The sequence below is a fragment of the Petaurus breviceps genome, unplaced genomic scaffold, assembly GCF_028583685.1.
Source record: "Petaurus breviceps papuanus isolate PSGF00001 unplaced genomic scaffold, PetGlider_PUasm1.0 191, whole genome shotgun sequence".
Lineage (NCBI taxonomy): Eukaryota > Metazoa > Chordata > Mammalia > Diprotodontia > Petauridae > Petaurus > Petaurus breviceps.
Window position 1 is genome coordinate 1,334,796 of NW_027185811.1, and position 18,273 is coordinate 1,353,068.

The 18,273-nt window shown below is 39.6% G+C and overlaps 1 protein-coding gene across 1 annotated transcript; it reads right to left on the minus strand.

Annotated features, from left to right (window-relative positions):
* Positions 1-461: 461 nt before the first annotated feature.
* Positions 462-16,638, minus strand: LOC138164607 (uncharacterized). The gene is made up of 4 exons (XM_069092509.1): positions 16,440-16,638; positions 15,896-16,108; positions 5,366-5,508; positions 462-1,036 (listed from the first exon to the last, which is right to left on the minus strand). Exons 1-4 carry the CDS (start codon positions 16,636-16,638, stop codon positions 785-787), a joined length of 807 nt encoding a protein of 268 aa, XP_068948610.1. The 3' UTR covers positions 462-784.
* Between the last annotated feature and the right edge of the window lie 1,635 nt (positions 16,639-18,273).

Here is an 18,273-nt window from a genome sequence, read left to right on the forward strand (position 1 = left end):
GGTAATGTTTTGCATAGCTACACATGTATACTGAATTGTGATCTTCCCAGTAAGGGTGGGTGACAAGGAAGGACAGGAATGAGTCTGGAATTCAAAGTTTTAAAATCAAATGTTTAAAAATATATGAATACAGTTATTAATGATATTTTACATGTAACTGGGAAATAAAATATACAGGCATGGTGGCATAGAGATCCACCATTCCCTACTGGAATAATCGAAGGGGGTATAGGAGAAGATATGGGAGAGAGAAGATTAGAGGAGGGGATATCCTGTGGGATCGCTATTTTGGGGTGTTGGGTAGGGGAAAAATAGGGAAAATTTTGCAACTCAAAATCTGGCGGAAATGAATGATGTAAACCAGAAGTTAATAAAGCATTTGAAAAAAAAATAAAAGAATCTTGATTTTGAGAAAAACACTAAAAATATTCAAATAAATTTCATAAAAATAAGCAACCATAATTTCCTTTATACTTTATTTAGATTTTTGTTTTTATTATAAAGAACATGTTTACATAGCATGTTTGATATAAACACTGAGAAAGATTCTAAATACAAATTATTATTATTACATAATAAAACATTTGATATACTTATACATGGAAAGGATGTGATTCACTATTAAATCTTAAACTATACCTTTTATGTCAACAAAAATTGTTGACATGAGAACCTGAGAACAGGTAATTCATCAAAGAATGAATAATTATCATTTTTGTTCAGTACAGAGATGAAAAAGAATAGGTTCACTACAAAATGAAATTACTATAACTTCAGTACTGCTTTAAGTATCCACTAGTAGAATGATGAAGATGACAATTAACATTATCTTTCCTTGTACACCTTTAATTTTATTTGTGTCTTCGGCTGCTGCCAGAAGCAGTACATTGTTAATCCACATTTTGTAGAATTGCACTCCAGTATAAACTCCAGGAAAATGTTTTTTGCCACAGCCAAATCCAAAACTGGTAATTCCCATTAGGAAATATCTTCCAGACTCTGGAATATTGCACATTAAAGGTCCACCACTGTCACCCTATCAAAAAAAAAAAAAAGACCCCCAAATGGCATCAATAATTTTTCAAGCAGTCTTTAAGTCATGGAAAAATTGGACTATTTGTAATATTATACTTGATATCTATATATTTAGAGCATACATTTTAAATTTATTCCCAGTTTTCAAATACCCATAGTAATTATGCTCAATTCTCCTACTACATACATATTTTCTATTTTCCCTCTCATTGGGAAGAATATACAGCTGGTTGAACTTAAGCTTTATGAAACTATTTATATAGAACTGTGATGTGCTTTTCCATTACTTGTCCTTGCTTTCTTCTTCTTAAAATCTAAGCCAGTTGGTTAATTACTTTTGTATCCACATGAGTCTTTTGATAACTTCTCTTTTTTCTCAGCAGAATTGTTTCTCTTTGTGTCTTAAGAATTTCATTCTTGAAAGTACTCCATCCCTAAAACTAATAGTCTTCCCTTATAAAATGTTAGGCCACAGTATCACATCTATTCTTTCTCTGAGTTCTTTGACATCTGTTCTCCCAAATCTGAAGTCATAATGTCAAAATAATATCATAATGTGCCCACCTGCCCAGATTTGTTCCTAAAAACAGCAAAAGATATTCTAGATAAAAGGGAAAACCAAAACTAAAATAAGCTTCAAAAGAAAAATTTTTCTGCCTCACAGAAAACAAAAAAAAAGCAAGTAGAAAAAAAGTTCCAGGGGGTGGAGTCAAGATGGCGGAGTAGAAACAGGACCTCTGTGTGGCTCCAGCTCCCACTTTCCACAATTCATGTAAAAGGGGACTCTGAACAAACTTTGGAGCTACAGAACCCATAAAATGACACAGAGAAGCTAACCTCCCGCTGAGGACAGTCCAGCAGGCTGGCAGGAATCAAGCCCAGGCTTGAGTGAGCCAGAGGTTTTAGCACCAGGGCAGGCCTGATAAAACACTGGCTGGAGGGACTCCAGATCACCAGCAGCTGTGGCTGTTTCCAGATTTATCAACACATAGATGCGAAGGACAAAGTGAGAAGTCAGTGCAGTGTGGACTTTGGGACCAGTAGTTGGGAGTGGGTCAAATTTGCCCCCAGGGTGAGAAGCTGCTGAGACTCCTTGGAGCAGCTGGCACCATGCTGCAGCTTCAGCTCCTGGCCTACAGACTGTAGGGGGACCAAGTGACCAGTCTGAGGGGTTTTCGCTCTTGCTTTAACATGCTTGGATCTGGATTGCAGTCTAGGGTGGAGGTCTTGGGATGTGTGACAAGCTTGCCAGAGCATGTGGAGGCTTCAGAGAGGGCACCCAACTAATGCCTTCGGCAGCTGAGAAAACCCCTGCATTTGGGACAAAAGCTCCCCTGTCTGGTGACAGAGTCCTACTGTGGCAAAAAGCCCAGGGATCAAGTGACTGAGTGGTGACATGACCAGGCAAAGGAAGCAAAGCAAACAGAAGAATCTAACATTAAACTCCTATTTTGGGGACAAAAAGGATCAAAGCATGGAACAGGAGGAAGACAGTGAAGTCAGAACTCCTGCACCAAAAAGCTTCAAAGGAAAATACAAGCTAGTTACAGGCCATAGAGAACCATAAGAAGTAAATAAGAGAAGTAGAAGAAAAATTGGGAAGAGAAATGAGAACAATGCAAGAAAATTACAAAATGAGAGTCAACAGCCTGACTAAGGAAAATCACACCTTAAAAAACAGACTAACTCAAATGGCAAAAGAGACTCAAAAAGGCAATGAGGAGAGGAATGCCTTAAAAAGTCCAATTTGCCAGATGGAAAAAGAATCTCAAAAGCTCACTGAAGAGAATCATTCTCTCAGATTTAGAATGGAGCAAAGAGAAGCTAGTGCCAGTTAGAGAAATCAAGATGCTGTTTCTCTACTTTGATCCCGTCCCTTTTCAAAAGTGGGTGCTTCCAACTTCCCTACCCCCCAACCTGACCTCCCTTTCATCATCCCCCCTCTCATCTCCTTCCCCCCTACTCTCTTGTAGGGTGAGATACTCTATTTAGTGTCATTCCCTCCCTAAGCCAAATTCAGTGAGAATAAGGCTGACCAATTCCCTTTTGCCTTCCTATTCTTCCCCTCCATTGTAATCATTTTCCCCTGCCTCTTCTAAATGAGATAGTTTACCCCATTCTGTCTCTCTCCATCTCCTCTCATTATATTCCTCTCTCACTTCTTAATTTGACCTTTTAAGCATAATCCCTTCCTATTAAATTGGTCCTGTGCCCTCTATCTATGTATACTTGTAAACATATATACACACATTCACATATGTAGTCATATGTCCATATACCCTTCAATATAGCCATATATATATATATATATATATTCCCTTTAACTATTTTCATACTGAGAAAAGTTTCATCAGTTACAATGATCATTTTAGTTCTTGCTTCTATACTCTGGCCTCCCCTCCCTCGATATTTTCCAGTGACTGGACTGCCCGCTTCTCGCAAGATTCTAATAAAACTTTCTACCTTCATTTGAGGTCTCCGAGTAGTCAGTTTGGGTTAGGGTCTCTGTATGGCACACAGTAGGGGCTAGGGTGGTCAGTGTTACATCCTTACTAGACCTTATTGGGTCTACTGAGCACAGTTCTGGGTATCATAGTTTAAGAAAGATGCTGATAAAGCTAGGAAGAATCCAGAATATGAGAATCAGGATAGCTACCAACCTTGGGTTCATCTAATAGGAGGATCAGTTGAAAGAAGTGGAAATGTCTAGCCTGGAGAAGAGAAGGCTTAGGGAGGACGTTATAGGTGTCTTCAAGTATTTGAAGAAGTATATGCAGAGGAAAGACTAAATTTGTTCTTCTTGGCCATAGAAGGTAAAACCAAAAGTAATGAGCAGACATTGCATAAGAGGCTAGATGTTACGAAAAACTTCCTAACAGCTAAAGCTATATAAGAGTAAAATGGTCTGACTCAAGAAATGGCGGAGGAGGTGATTCCTCTCCCTGGAGGTCGTCAGAGGCTAGACCTTTCATGTATGGGTTAGACTGGGTAGGCACTGTGAGCCCTTCCAATTTTCAAATTCTGTGATTCTGAGAAAGGAACACAAACATCAGCAGGAATCTTGTTTTCCCATTCTGTTTGAAATGTGAGTTGTTTTTCAAATGAACTGCAAAGTGTAACTGACCATATCAAAACATGGTCCAAGTCAAATAGAGAATTTAATTTAATTTTAATATTTATAAGAACTCTGAGGTTTCACCTCAGACTATACAAAATGACAAAGATAAGCAAAGATGGAAATAGTCAAATCTGGAAAAGCTAGGCACCCTGGTGCACCTTACTAGTGGAGCTGTGAAACAGTTCAAATGTCCTGGATTTCAGTTTGAAATTATGAAAAAAAAGTAACTAAACTAACTGTCCGTCCCTTTGACCTAGAAATTTCATTTCTGGGCATTTACCCCAAGGAAGTCAGAGACAGAAACAAACATCTAGTATTACCAAAACATTCATAGCAGCATCCTTTGTGCTAGAAAAAATAAAGGTTGGGAAACAGCTAGAAAAATTATGGTATATATAATATAATATAATATAATATAATTAATATAATAATATAACACAGTAGAATGTTATTTTTTTAAAGACAAATATGAAGAATTCTCAAAACATAGGAAGATTTATATGCTCTGATGAAACAAGCTGAACCAGTGGAATAATACACACAGTGAATGAGGGGATAGGAACTGAATTCTGAATAATGGGGAAAATAATGAAGATTCTGGAGAAAAGATTAAAAATGCCTCCTCTCACAGAGCAGAGAAATTTCTATGCCAGAATATTCTATGTATTGCCAGACACAGTCTCTGTATCAGATGTTTTTACTCAAATATTTTGTTTTGTTTTGGTCACAACAGAAGATTTAATGGAGGAATCAGAATGAGAGATAACTGTTTTGTAAAAACCAAAGGTATCAATCAATAAAATATACTTCTTTCAAAGAGAACTGAAGGAATTTGTTTTGGACCAGAGGACTAAGCTTCAAGGACAGAATTCAGGTGAATTCTGACAGAATGCTATTCTCAGGATCCCTTACAACCTGACGATTCTGTTTGTGTCCATCCAGCAGCTGCCTCCTTTTGATGGTCTGGTCCACTCTTTCCTTTTGCTCTAAAGCCCTGTGCTGAAAATCAATAGCAAACTCTATGTCAGCTCCAGGTGGGTGAGACAGACCTTAGCTACCTATAATTTTGATTGTTGGGAAGGCAGTGGCTGAAGCTAGTTTTAATTCCTAGCAGACTTAAGGTTTGTGCTGGTCAACAAGCCTCTATCTCCAGAGGACACACAGCAATTGCATCATTTGACCACATTTTAAAGGAAAGTTGTCGAGCCTCACCATGCAAGCATCAACAGATCCATCTTCTTCTCCTGCACAAAACGAAGTGTATGGAACAACTTCATCATAGCTTTCTTCACTATTGCAGGTGTTTCGAGGAATATAATGAACTTCTGCTTCTTGCAAAAAAGGAGAATCATAACCTACAACAAAAACCCACAGAACATTTAGAAAATTAGGAATTTTGGTCACTGTTCAGTCAGGATTTTGCCATTCCACAGACTTTCTTTCCAAAGAAAAAGTCCTGTGTTTAATCCCACATTACCTTTTTTGGTAACAGTACAGATGATGGAAAGGGGCCACCATATTCCAAGGGCTACTGAACGTCTCAGAACATTCTCAACAGAATTTGAAATCGTGCACATTTTCTATCCCTGTGGAACGTAAACCTCCAAGCTCATTTGCAAGGAGCTATTACCATGGTGGAGATAGGGTAGAGCATTCCCAGGGCTGAGTGCTTCTCTACCAATGAGGATAGCTCCATGCAAGTGGGCTTTGAGGTTTGGGTTACACCTATTACTCTGAGGAGACTAAGATAAGGAACAGAAAGGATAAGGTGAAACAGGACAATGCTGCAGGCACCATTCAGGAACGACTGTTTCAACTTTAAACATCTACATGGGCTTCATTTACAGACATAGCCGATACTGGTAACCTCGCAAATTCAGTCTTTGTGACTAGAACAGAAGTGTTTGCCAAATGTTGAGAAATTATTAAATCATATTAAAAAAAAAGAAGGGCCAAGTTATCCACTAAGCAGCCAGCAATAGACTCATATCACACCACATAGAGTAAGCAAGAAAGAAACCACTGACTGAACCCTCTGAAAAAATCTCATTCCTTTGCTGGAATGTAGAATTACCCGTTTCCTGCTAGATATCTCTTACATAAGTTGCTCATTTAACAGGGGTATTTAGCCTTTTTTCGGTCCTGGAAGCCTATGAACTTTTGCTCTGAATAATGTTGTTAAATGGATAAAAATAAAATATACAGGATTAGAAAGAAGACCAATTAAACTAAATACAGTTACCAAAATTTTTTTAAATCAGTTGATAGACTTCAGGTTAAGAATCTTGCAATACTAATTCTGGGGTAGTTCTGTAAGTAGAAACCACTTTACAGATACCTGTTGGAAGAGGGAGAAAGGACTAAGGGGCTGGTTATGAGTCTTTTCTATATATTTCTTGGGTAAATAAATCTTTTTCTATTTTTAATGTTCCTGAGTTGAAAGGGACCTGAGAGGTTACTGAGTCCATTTCCTCATTTGAAGATGAGAAAACTGAGTCTCAGAAAAGTTAAGGGACTTGCCAAGTGTCTGAGGTGGAATTTGAACTCAAACTCCTAGTCCAATTTCTCTCTCTCTCTCTCTCTCTCTCTCTGTCTCTCTGTCTCTCTGTCTCTCTGTCTCTGTCTCCCTTTCCCAAGCTTCTTCTAAATTTATATATAAGGAAATTGAGTCTCAGAAGTTGTGACTTGCCCAGAGTCAGACAGAATAATGGAAGAGCTGGGAATCAAATCCAGGTCCTCAGACTCCCCAAAATGCTCGGTCTGCTGTGTCATGCTGCCTCCTGGTATCCATTTGCTTTGTATTTATTAATTTGGGTACCTGATGCAGTTCCCCAGTAGAATGTAAATTCCTTGAGGGCAGGAAGTGTTTCATTTTTGTCCTGATATCACCAGCATATTACACAATTTAAAAAAATTTATTTTTATTCATTTTGAACTTAAATACAAAAAGACCTAAAAAAAAAGAACATTTCCATGTACACAGCACAACATAAAGAGTATTCATTTTAAGCCACGATTTTCCATGTCACACTGTTTACTTTTCTTTGAAAACCATGTAAGAAGTACTACCCGTCATTTTCAAAGCTACCCTGCTTTTCTGTGCTTCTATCTTCTTTTGTTCTCTGCCATGCACTTTTTTTTCTCCTCCCTACCCCACCCTAGAGAAGGCTATCATTAGACACAAAAATGAATATATACGTAAAACCATACTATACATACTTCTATTTATCAGTTCTTTCTCTGGATGAGGATAGCATCTTCTTTCATAGGCTCTTTGTAGTTGATTTAAGTATTTGTAATACTCAAAACAACTTAGTTATTCAAAGCTGCTCTTAAAACAATGTTGCTGTTGCTGTGTACAACATTCTCTTGATTCTGCTTATTTTGCTCTTTATTATTTCATGCAAGGTTTATACTTTTCTAAAAATTAACCCGCTCATCCTTTCTTATAGCATAGTCATATTCCCTCACAATCATATGCTACACAGTTTTAAAACAAATCAAACCTATTATTTCATCAGTGTAGAGAAGGCTTAATGAAGAAACTAACATTCCTTCCGCTGAGGCAGATCAACCAGGAACAGGAGAGAGCTGCCTGGAGCCCTGAGAGGCTGCCACATTGCCCAAGGTCACCAGCAGGTAGCAGAGGTGGAATTTGAATTCTGGTCTTCCTGTCTCCAAAGCAGCCTCCCGGCCTCAAAGCCCAGTGGCATGGAACTATCCTCATTGGTACTCTCAGTTTTGCCTTGCTGTTGCTCACTTTACAGAGAACAGCAGCTTCATTAATGATTGGTCAATAAAAGTGAATGCCTTCTCTTCTGACCGTTCCTCATTTTGGGGGCATTATTTAAATGGGTTTGAATTGGAACTGTTGGAACAGCATGTGGTTTCCTTGTATCTTCATACTCTCTTCTGTATGCATGAGGGTATGCCATAAGAGGATACAGCAAGCTGCCTTTTCCTCTAGAACCAAGAGCAAAACTAAATTGTATGCTGAATGACAATCACCCCTAGATCTTACCTTCACATTACATCCCCAAGGGCCTTGAGGTCATATAAAGATACTTTTGTTGGGGCGGCCAGGTAGCACAGCAAGTAAGAGCACTGGCTCCAGTGTCAGACTGACCTGGAGATCGAATCCCGGGCTCAGACACTTAGCACCCACCCGGAAACACCTGGCCGTGTAACCTTGAGCAAGTTACTTAACCCCAATTGCTTAGGGGTGGCCAGGTGGCTCAGCGAGTAAGAACACCGGCTCCAGTTTTGGGACGACCTGGAGCCCGAATCCCGGGCTCAGACACTCAGCACCACACCCAGAAATAATAATAACTGGCCGTGTAACCTTAAGAATTTTCCTTAACCCCGATAAAAAAAAAAAAAAAAAAAAAAGATACTTTTGTAAATCACCATCTCTGCTCGACCCCAGACTCCCTTTCCTCCACAGCTGCTGTCAATCAAATACATGTGGGGATAGAATCATTATCTTAGTAAATGGCCAATATTTACCTTTTTCTCTTGTTTGGCCCCAGCCACTTATGAAGCACCTTGTTCTTCTAGTCAAGTTTGGCAGAAAATCAAAGAATGGTAGGCATATAGGCTGAATATATTTATTATAGTTCACTGCTCTTTTTAAATGAAAAAGTGCAATATCATTTAAATATTTTTCTGAGATAAAGTGTGGATGGACAATGATTGAATCAATTTGTATTTTCTTGGAAGTCTGAGAACTTTGGAAAAGATTATTGCCTCCAACAACAGCTCTCCAAACTTGGGGATCTCTGCAATAAAGAAATGCCCTTATGACAATGGTAAAGTTTATAGTCTAAAACTTTTCATCTTTTGGTTTGCAGTATTAGATTATGCAATGCATTGTTTTGTTTTAAAATTATACTAAAAGCACAAATAAAAGGTCAAAAGAAAGGAAATCGTCACTAGTTCATACTATCATAAATTCAAGAGTTGGAGAAGACCTTAGAAGCTACCTAGTCCAAACTCGCATTGTTTTTCCTTTCTAAAATAAAACAATACGAGATAAAATGAACTAACACAAAAATTCAATTTATACTTTTTATATCAGAATGCTTTCTAGATAAAATGCACTCTCTGGCATTAAATCCTCCCTTATTACTAAGGAAAAACAGTTCTGGAAAGATGACCAATAAGACAGTGACCATATCTAACAGAGTATACAATATCTCCATAATCTCCCCACCTCTCAGCCAAGGGGAGTGAAGAACATTCCCCTAGTTGTTTTCTGAGACAAAGCAACTTCCTCAATTTACAGAGAAGGAAATACATGTAGAGAGATAACCAGCCCAAGGTCACACAGTGGCAGCAGCATTACATTTTCCTCCAAACCCTCACCTCTTCCTTACTCCTCTATTGCTGCTGAGGGCACCACCCCCCTCTCAGTCACCCATGCTTGCAAGCTAGGTTTCCTCCTCACCTCTTCACTTTCTCTCCTCCCCTCTTCCCCATCATTCTCCCAACTCAGGAACATTTACTTTGTTTCCAGTTCCTTGCTAACACAAAAAGCACCATAAATATTTTGGTGTAAATGTATGAATGTCGAGATTGATAAGATTCGGCTCCTTCAACATTGTGTTCATTTGTTGGTCCTTGGACAAAGATCTCGCACTTCCAGTACTGAGAGTCAGATTAAAATTTATGGCTAAAGCCCCATAAATAATTCCGTGATCTGCAGCACTCCCAGTGTCCTTTGCTGCTTCTTGGCTTCCATTACTCCAGAAGCAGAGGGAGGCTTTATGGAGCCAAAAGCCCTTCTGTATCTTGTTTGTTTGTTTCATGGGTTGCTGCTGTTGCAAAAAAAAAAAAAAATCACTAAGTAAACTAAGTCTCACGTACTCAACTCACCTCCTTGACATGATTAGGCATCAGAGTAGGGCTTTGTATAGGTATAGAAACATTTTTGGAATTTTTCAGTACCAAATAAAATGACCAGTTGAACATCAATAACTACCATCCTGTGTGCCTACACTTGCAATACAAAATCTTTATACATGAATTGAAGGCATCTCTGATGAAAGGCATAAGCAGGCTTTCCGAAGTTATGAACACATGACAACAAACTGCATCTTTAGCAGTTTATAACTGAATGAAGATGTAGCAAATACAAGATCGCATAGTGTTTATTATTTGTTGGTTATGAAAAAAAATATGATTCAGTAAAGTGAAATAACTACCTTACAGGCTCTTTTTCAACAAAGTGACTTCCATTCATACATCAAAATCATTCAAGATTTCTTTAAACATATGATAGAAAAAACCCAGTTCAATGATCATAATCAGTGAGGAAGCTCTTAATAAACAATTATTATGTCCTCAATTAAGTGAAACAATCCCTGCTCTCATTGCTTGTAATCTAGTGAGGAGACACAACATATATACACACTCGCATATATGTATATGTATATAAGTATATCAGATACACACACACACAACACACACACACACACACACACACACACACATACAAACTTTTTTGGCCTCTTTAAACCTCAACTGAAATCCCACATTCTAAAAGAAGCCTTTTGCAACCCCTCTTAATTCTAGTGCCTTCCCTCTTTTATTTATTTCCTATACATAGCTTGTTTGTACATATTTGTTTGCTTGCTGGGAGTTCCCTGAGGGTAGGGACTATCTTTGACCTTTTTGGTACCCTCGGTGTTTAGCACATAGTGCCTGGCACAAATATTAGTACATGTTTATTGACTGACTGATTTTTGATTATAACATAATATTATTCATTATATATCCTGGAGAAATCATAGCACACTATGTGAGAATAGGAACATGTGTCTATACCTATGCAATTGCAAGCATAAGTTCCATAAAGGGGGAGCATAAAACAGGGATTTAAACATATACTTGCCAAAGGTGTTCCCCCATGTAATGGAATAAAAGCAACAAAAAGTCCAAGCTGAGGAGAGATTCCCCTTGGGTAGAAAAGCCCTACAAATTATCCTGTTTATGGATGTTATTGTGTTAGTTGCATCAAACCCTGGAACATTGCTGAGTATCATGGAAGAGATCTGTAAGCACTCTCAAAAGGGTTGGACTTTATCATCCACCTATGAAGGACCAAGCAGATAAAAAATGTCTGCTGCCCAGATTATAGCATGCATTCGAATGCATAACTTATATAATTTGTCCATCAACATTTATAACTGAGGCAGAAAATACAGACAGTGATTTGGGCCCAGATTTGATCAAGAAGAGGAGAACAGGTTAGGCTGCCTTTATGAAAATATAAAACTCCCTTAATGACTCCAAGCTTTGGCTTTTCTCCTGGTCACCTTTTTTAGTATTAATAAAGTCTGAGATTTTTTTTTTCCATGCCTTGGAAATCCTCCCCTTGATGTTCTTACAATTGTCACCTCCAACACGGATATCCTTTATATATGCATTTGGTTCATCTAGTTGTTTTTCCACTTTTATTCTCTTTAGTGCCTCATTTCTTCCTTTCCTACAAGCACATCTAGGATTTTGATTTTATTTTCTAAGTGTGGTGATTCAAATGGCAGGAGAAAAGTAAAGGCCAATATTTTTAATACTAACATTCTGTGTTGCTATGTAACAGGGCGTGGGGTATACTCAGATTTGTCCTTATTAGTAGGTTATACAGATTATGTGCATATATTTTCTGCTTGGTTCCAGTGCACCATATATATGCAACTTAGGGGCATGACTTCTGGCCACACTACCAGGAAATGGTGGGAGGTGCTTGTATAAATGATGACAAAGGGTTCTCTAATTGACTCCTGAGCTAAAAAGCTGATAGATTCAGGAATTTGGAAATGGGACATGATAGTTTTCTGGCTGCTGAACTATAATTTGGTGGACATACAAAAGAGATGACCCACCTCTCATTTCTCTCTTTTCCTTTTGGCTTGGAAATATAAGGATTGCTTTCAGCTACATCTAGAAAGACTGGTGGGAGAAGTGCACTCAACTTGTCTCTCCCTAGCGGCCATGTGTCCATGAGCATATGGCTGCCTCTGTATTTTTTTGTTTTAACTTTCCTCATCTTAGGGAAATGAGTATCTGACAATGGAATTGTCCAGGAGGTAAACTTGTGAAGTTCAAAATGTCTCCATGCCTACAGCTGCAGTGGTAGTATCAATGTCCACCAGAGAGGTAGATTTGTTTCTGACAGACATGCCAAACAAACAGAGTACTAACTTCTTTCACATTTGAGTTAACTCTCTCAGTCAGAACAATGACCTGTCAGAGCTAAAATCAGTTAGCAAAATGCAAGAAGATAGAATCACAATAATTAAAAAATGTCATACAATTGAAACAAACCTGAACTACTTAAATGAGTAATTGATCATCAAAAATTTGAAATGAGCCTAAGAATTAACATTGCTGTGATTATAATAATTTAGACAATATAAATTGGTGACCACAAGAAGACCAAAAGAATACAGAAATGACTTAGCAAGTGTCTGACTTACTCACCAAAAGGAGAGTGATGGCTGCCAAAGGTCACATCATGCTAGGATAAAAACTCATTCATAAAATCTCATGGACAGATACGAGCAATATCATCTCATAAAGCAATAAGAAGCTGTGGAAACTTTAAAGCTTGATAAGACATTTAACTAAAAAAGTCATGGACAAGGCATTTAAGGGTGAAAATGAAAGAAAGAAACAAACAGAAAAAACATGGGAAATATTTGTAAAAAATTTTATAACAAACTTTTTTTCTACCAAGGACAGTTGAACCACTCCACTAAGATCCCAACATCAAAATCTTAGAGGTATTTTTGGGGGAGGCAAAAATGACTTTGAAACAATATAGACGGGAAAAGCAATTGGATGGGCCAAATGTATATAAAGCTCCCATGCTGGAGGGTTATATATTTGTGACAGCATTAAGGGATTGATGTAAAAGGTATATGAAGTAAGAGAGGATTCCAAGGTATGGAAAAAAGTTTCAGATTTTATGAATACTGAAAAAGATGACCAAGAAAACATCAGTAACTAATGGTTTTCATGCCTATTCTGCCATCTATACAAATCTTTATGAGAACTATTTACACACTAATTTAAGATGCATTCAGTGAGGATATCGTCTGGGTAGTTAAATAACAGAGAAAAGATACGAATCTAAGTCCTCGGATACAAAATTCAGTGCTCTTTCCACTGGGTCACCTTGTGTCTTGTGTATGCACTGAGGATCACACAGAGGAGAAGAGGAAGAAGAGGAGGAGGAGGAGGAAGAATTCTAAAGTGTATATATTACCTTAGCTGAGAAAAGCTACTTTGTCACTTCTTGCTTGTTTCTTTGGATTGCGTTCTAAACTCTTTGAACTCTGAAAAACAAAATGAACTACCGTTCCTAGTATTTATCCTTAAGCTTTCAGAGGAACCCCAGCTACAGAAAACAACTGGGAGAAAAGTATTTCCTGGGATGTGATAGCAGTGCCCAGAAGAGCCTTAACGGAAAGAAGATTTGAAGTTAGAAAACCTACGTGGGAGTCTCAGTCCTGCTACTGAGTATAGGTGTGTGAATTTGAGCCAGTTAGTTAACATCTCTGGGCCTGGTTCCTTATCTGCAAAATGCAAATATTTATACAGCCTACTTTACTTTTTTATGGGTGAGCTGCTGTAATAACAGTCAAAATAGGGCACAATGGGGCGGATAGGTGGCGCAGTGAGTAAAAGCGCCGGTCCCAGAGTTGGGAGGACCCGAGTTCGGTTCCGGCCTCAGACACTTAACACCCACACACACACACAAAAACTAGCCGTGTGATCTTGGGCAAGTTACTTAACCCAAATTGCCCTTCAAAAAGGCAAAAAAAAAAAATAGGGCACAATACTGAATACATACATACCTATAATTTTCCAGGCAATGGGCAGCAGTGATGACCCATTCATTTTTAATTAAGGACCCCCCACATAAATGTACAAACTGGTTAGCAAATGTCATAACCTGCAAGCTAACTATCCAAGGCCATGATCCAGACTCAGCCCTGTGACCTCCTATAATTCGAGATTCTTGTATATCATTTTTCAATGGTACTCTTCCACATTCTAGAAATAGAAATGATAGAAACCATTATTTATCCAGGATCAACTAACTGATTCATATGTATTCTCCAAATTGTTCTTAATTATCCCTCCCAACTTCTGAGTACATTAAGTCAGTGTTCTTCAAAGTGGGAGTGATGTACCTCCCATAGGCTATGGCATGACCCCAAGGGATAATCAATCTGAGTATACACAATACACTCAATAACTAATCATGGATCTTGGAAATGGGTTAGGAATTGTTACTTGATAAATTAATGACCCGGGATGGCTAGGTGGTGTAGTGTATTGAGCCCTGGAGTCAGGAGAACCTGAATTCAAATCCTCAAACACTCAAAAGCCTCAAACACTTAACACAAAAACCAGCCATGTGACCTTGGGCAAGTCACTTAACCCCAATTGCCCTCCAAAAAGCAAAAAAAAAAAAGATAAATTAATGACACTGTACTCTGATTAAGAAGCATTCATATCTGCAAGTAACTTTGAGGTTTTAATATTTGCTGTTTGATTTAAATTTCCTTCCTCTAAGGGTATAAGAGAATTCTTTGGCTGGAGTTTTTTTGCATTAATGTGATGTTGTTTTTTTTCAATTGTTTCAGTCATGTCTGACTCTTCGTAATCCTATTTGGGATTTTCTTGGCAGAGATACTGGAGTGGTTTGCCATTTCCTTCTTCAGCACATTTTATAGCTGAGAAAACTGAGGCATGCAGGGTTAAGTGACTTCCCCAGGGTCACACAGCTAGTAAGTGTCTAAGGCCAAATTTGAACTTGGTCTTCCTGACTCCAGGCCTGGCACTTTATCTACTGCACCACCTAGCAATTATTAAAATGCATTAATGTAGTGGTCTCCAAACTTAACCAGCAGTAAAAAAAAAAAATTAGAATAACCTCCCCCTTCCAGCTCCCTTTTATGTGTTGTCTTTTTCCCTTAGAATGTAAGCTTCTCGGGGAGGGACTAACTTTTTCTCTTGAAACAGTATTTCCAGCCCTCGGCAGAATGCCTGGCACATAGTAAGCATTTAATAAACTCTTTATCTCTAGCTTATTGAAAGCTTGATGCAAGCTTATATAACAATACATTAATCAGCAGTAGCATTGTTGGGCACTTTGCATTTATAATCCTTAATTTACGATAAAACACATTGGAGCTGGTAGAGAAAAAATATCCATGAAAGGAGTTTTTTTTCCTTTAAAACTGAAGGAAAATAAAATTTAAAAGCCTAGATGGAAGCTCTCATATGAAGAAAGTACCAGTACCTTCCCTCTCTTATGCCTCAGTTTCTTCATTTGTGAATTACAAATGTGGAGTTTATGATCTAAGGAACAATATTTTCAATGTATTATTCTTTGAATGCGATTTCTGGCTAAAAGGCAGGAGCACCCTCCCAAAATCAGCTTTTGGGAGCCTGGACTCAACCTGTCCCCCTAGAAGAAAAGGTTTAGTCCAGGGTTCCAAGTGCTAATTAGGCAAGCAATTTCCAAATAATGCTTTCGTGATTCAACCCTATGTCTGCTTTACAGAGAATCTGAGACTTATGGATTTTAAGCCAGATGCTCCAGACTCCCTTACTTAGTGCATGTAACTCAGCCTCCCGCAGGGAGATCCTCCCCTCTTCATCTCCATCCACTCGGATGCCCACCTCCATCCCTGCCAGCTCCCCCCGGAAGAGAAGGAAGGCGCTTACTCTTGCTGAAGAGCGACACCTGGCGGTTATGGGAGGTAAAGGCGTACCCCGCGGACCCCAGCGCCACGCCTAGAAGCCTCAGCCTCATTGTCCGGCGCTTCCCGACCTTGAGCTTGGGGCGGAGAACGAGGCGGAGGGGGCGGGGCGGGGCGGCCACGGGGGCAGCAGTTACTTTCTGGGAATGGGCGCGTGGGCTGCTGCAGAGAGAGGCCCCTGCCCGGGGAAGGGGGAGGGGGTGCTAAAAGACCCACTCCCCAGGCTCTTGGCACTTCAGGGCGTCTGTGAGCAGTTTCCATTGAAAACCTCTGAATTTAAAAAGATTTTGGTCCGTGGGAAAGAAAAAAAAAAACCGTTCATTCGGATTAATTATCCTGCAGCCCCCTGCTGAGCTTGGCTCTCCGCCCCCCCCCCCCCCCCCCCCCCCCGGGAAAAGGCTCAGCTCTCCCATTGACCCCCTTGGAGTCACAGACCTGAATTCAAATCCTGCATCCGTCATTTCCTGCGTGTGCGACTTTTCTATCTCATAAGGAAAGCCAGTCCCTACTGAAATCCCCAAAGACGTGGGGCTTCTTCACTTTCTGCTGAAAGTCCCCCTTCACCCTCAGGGAGAAACCAGACTGTCGTGGATGAAGCCCGTCCGTAACGCCCTCAGTACGTGGGGACATCCTAGCTGGAGTCTTGACAAGATTTCTGTGTGTCTCTTTCTGCACAGGTGCACCAATGCCATAGGGAGTCTCCGGCATGGAGTTCTAACTAACCCCTCACCAGGACAAGGAGGTTAAAGAAGACATTCAGGAAAGGAATGAAGCACTTCAGGTTGATTTACTTAGGGTTTCTAGGCAAATTTTATCCTATATATCTGCAGTACAGAAAGATGTCAGATAAGCTATCTGGACTCAGGTCATGAATATATAACAAGCATTCTAGCTCTACTTCAAAGCCAAAAGAAAACTATACACATTTATGAGCTATCATAATATGTTCTAGGCAAACAGTAACTAGGAACTAGTATTTTAGGGAAGCAAAATCCATACTTCTCTGGATCAGGTAGGTGAATAGAATAGTGAATAGAGTCCTGGCCCTGGAGTGAGGAGGACCTGAGTTCAAATCCGACCTCAGACACTTAACACTTACTAGCCGTGTGACCTTGGTAAAGTCACTTAACCCCAATTGCCCTCTAAAAGAGCAAAAGAAAAAATCCATACTTCTCATACTACCTGCAATACTCATATTGAGTACAGTAACACAATTTCAAATGAGCAAAGTTTATTTCAAAAGAACTTAACTGACTTTTAAAAGAAACAAACTAGAAAAATGATTATACAATTACAGCCTGAAATAACAGAGGAAAACAAAATTGCCAGTTTTCCTCTAGTGGATCCAATAACAAAAGTCCTGGGTAGAGATTCTCTCCAGTGTGACCCCACAAATGCAAAAGGCCCAATGTTTGTCCTGGCAGACTGTCCTCTGTAAGGATGGGGGGAGGTGGAGCTAGATGGTACCCTGAATAGAGCACCAGCCCTGGAGTCAGGAGGACTTGAGTTCAAGGGCCTCAGACACTTAACACAAAACTAGCCATGTGACCTTGGGCAAGTCACTTAACCCCAACTGCCCTACCTTCCTCCCTCCAAAAAGCAAAAACAAAAACAAAAAGCAGTAAAGGATGAGGGTAGATGGCAAGTGAGAAGAGCCTTCACTTCCTTTTCCTCCCTAATCCCTTTGTCTCTCTTGATTTAATCAGACACACCCAACAGGTCTGGCTGTATGTGTGTGACACACACATTTCCAGTCTTTTTATACCTTACTCCCCACCACATATTCCAGTGATACAGTGGCACTGGCTTCCATCTCTCCACTCCAGCCATTTTTTCTCTGACTGTCCCCCATGCCTAGAATACTCTCCCTCCTCATCTTGATCTTCTGGCTCCCTGGCTTCCTTCAAGTCTCTTTCCCCTTCACTTTATCCAATATGTGTAAAAGGATATCTCAAGGCTGCTTTAATTTGCATTTCGCTAATGAATGTGTAGTAACTCCCCATTTTGTGAACATCCCCCATCTCTCACCATCATAGGAGAGCTGCCTAGGAAACCTGGCCAAGCCCAACAAAGGCCACCTAGGCAGCAAACCTGCCAAGTAAACCTGGCCAAAACTGCTACCTGAAGCCCATAGCCGCGTGCGCGCCTCCCCCCCCCCTTCTGTTCAGTTCTTGAAATAGATTTGGGAACTTTCTAGTTGGGCAACAAACTGACCACTGGGCAACAATCATTAGGCAAAGAACTGATTACTACCTTTTGGCTTCTGTATTTTCCCCACTTGAGTGGCAACTGACTAAGTTGTCGTTTTCCCCTGGTAACAGCTATTCTGTGATTTTTGTCTAT

Excerpts from the sequence above, each read along its gene's own strand:
- LOC138164607 (XM_069092509.1), bottom strand. The coding sequence starts at position 16,638 with ATGCCGGAGACTCCCTATGGCATTGGTGCACCTGTGCAGAAAGAGACA. Across the intron at positions 16,109-16,439 it reads CCACGTCTTTGGGGATTTCA|GGGCCTCTCTCTGCAGCAGC; the intron begins GTAGGGACTGGC and ends TTCCCCGGGCAG. Across the intron at positions 1,037-5,365 it reads GATCTGTTGATGCTTGCATG|GGTGACAGTGGTGGACCTTT; the intron begins GTGAGGCTCGAC and ends TTTTTTTGATAG.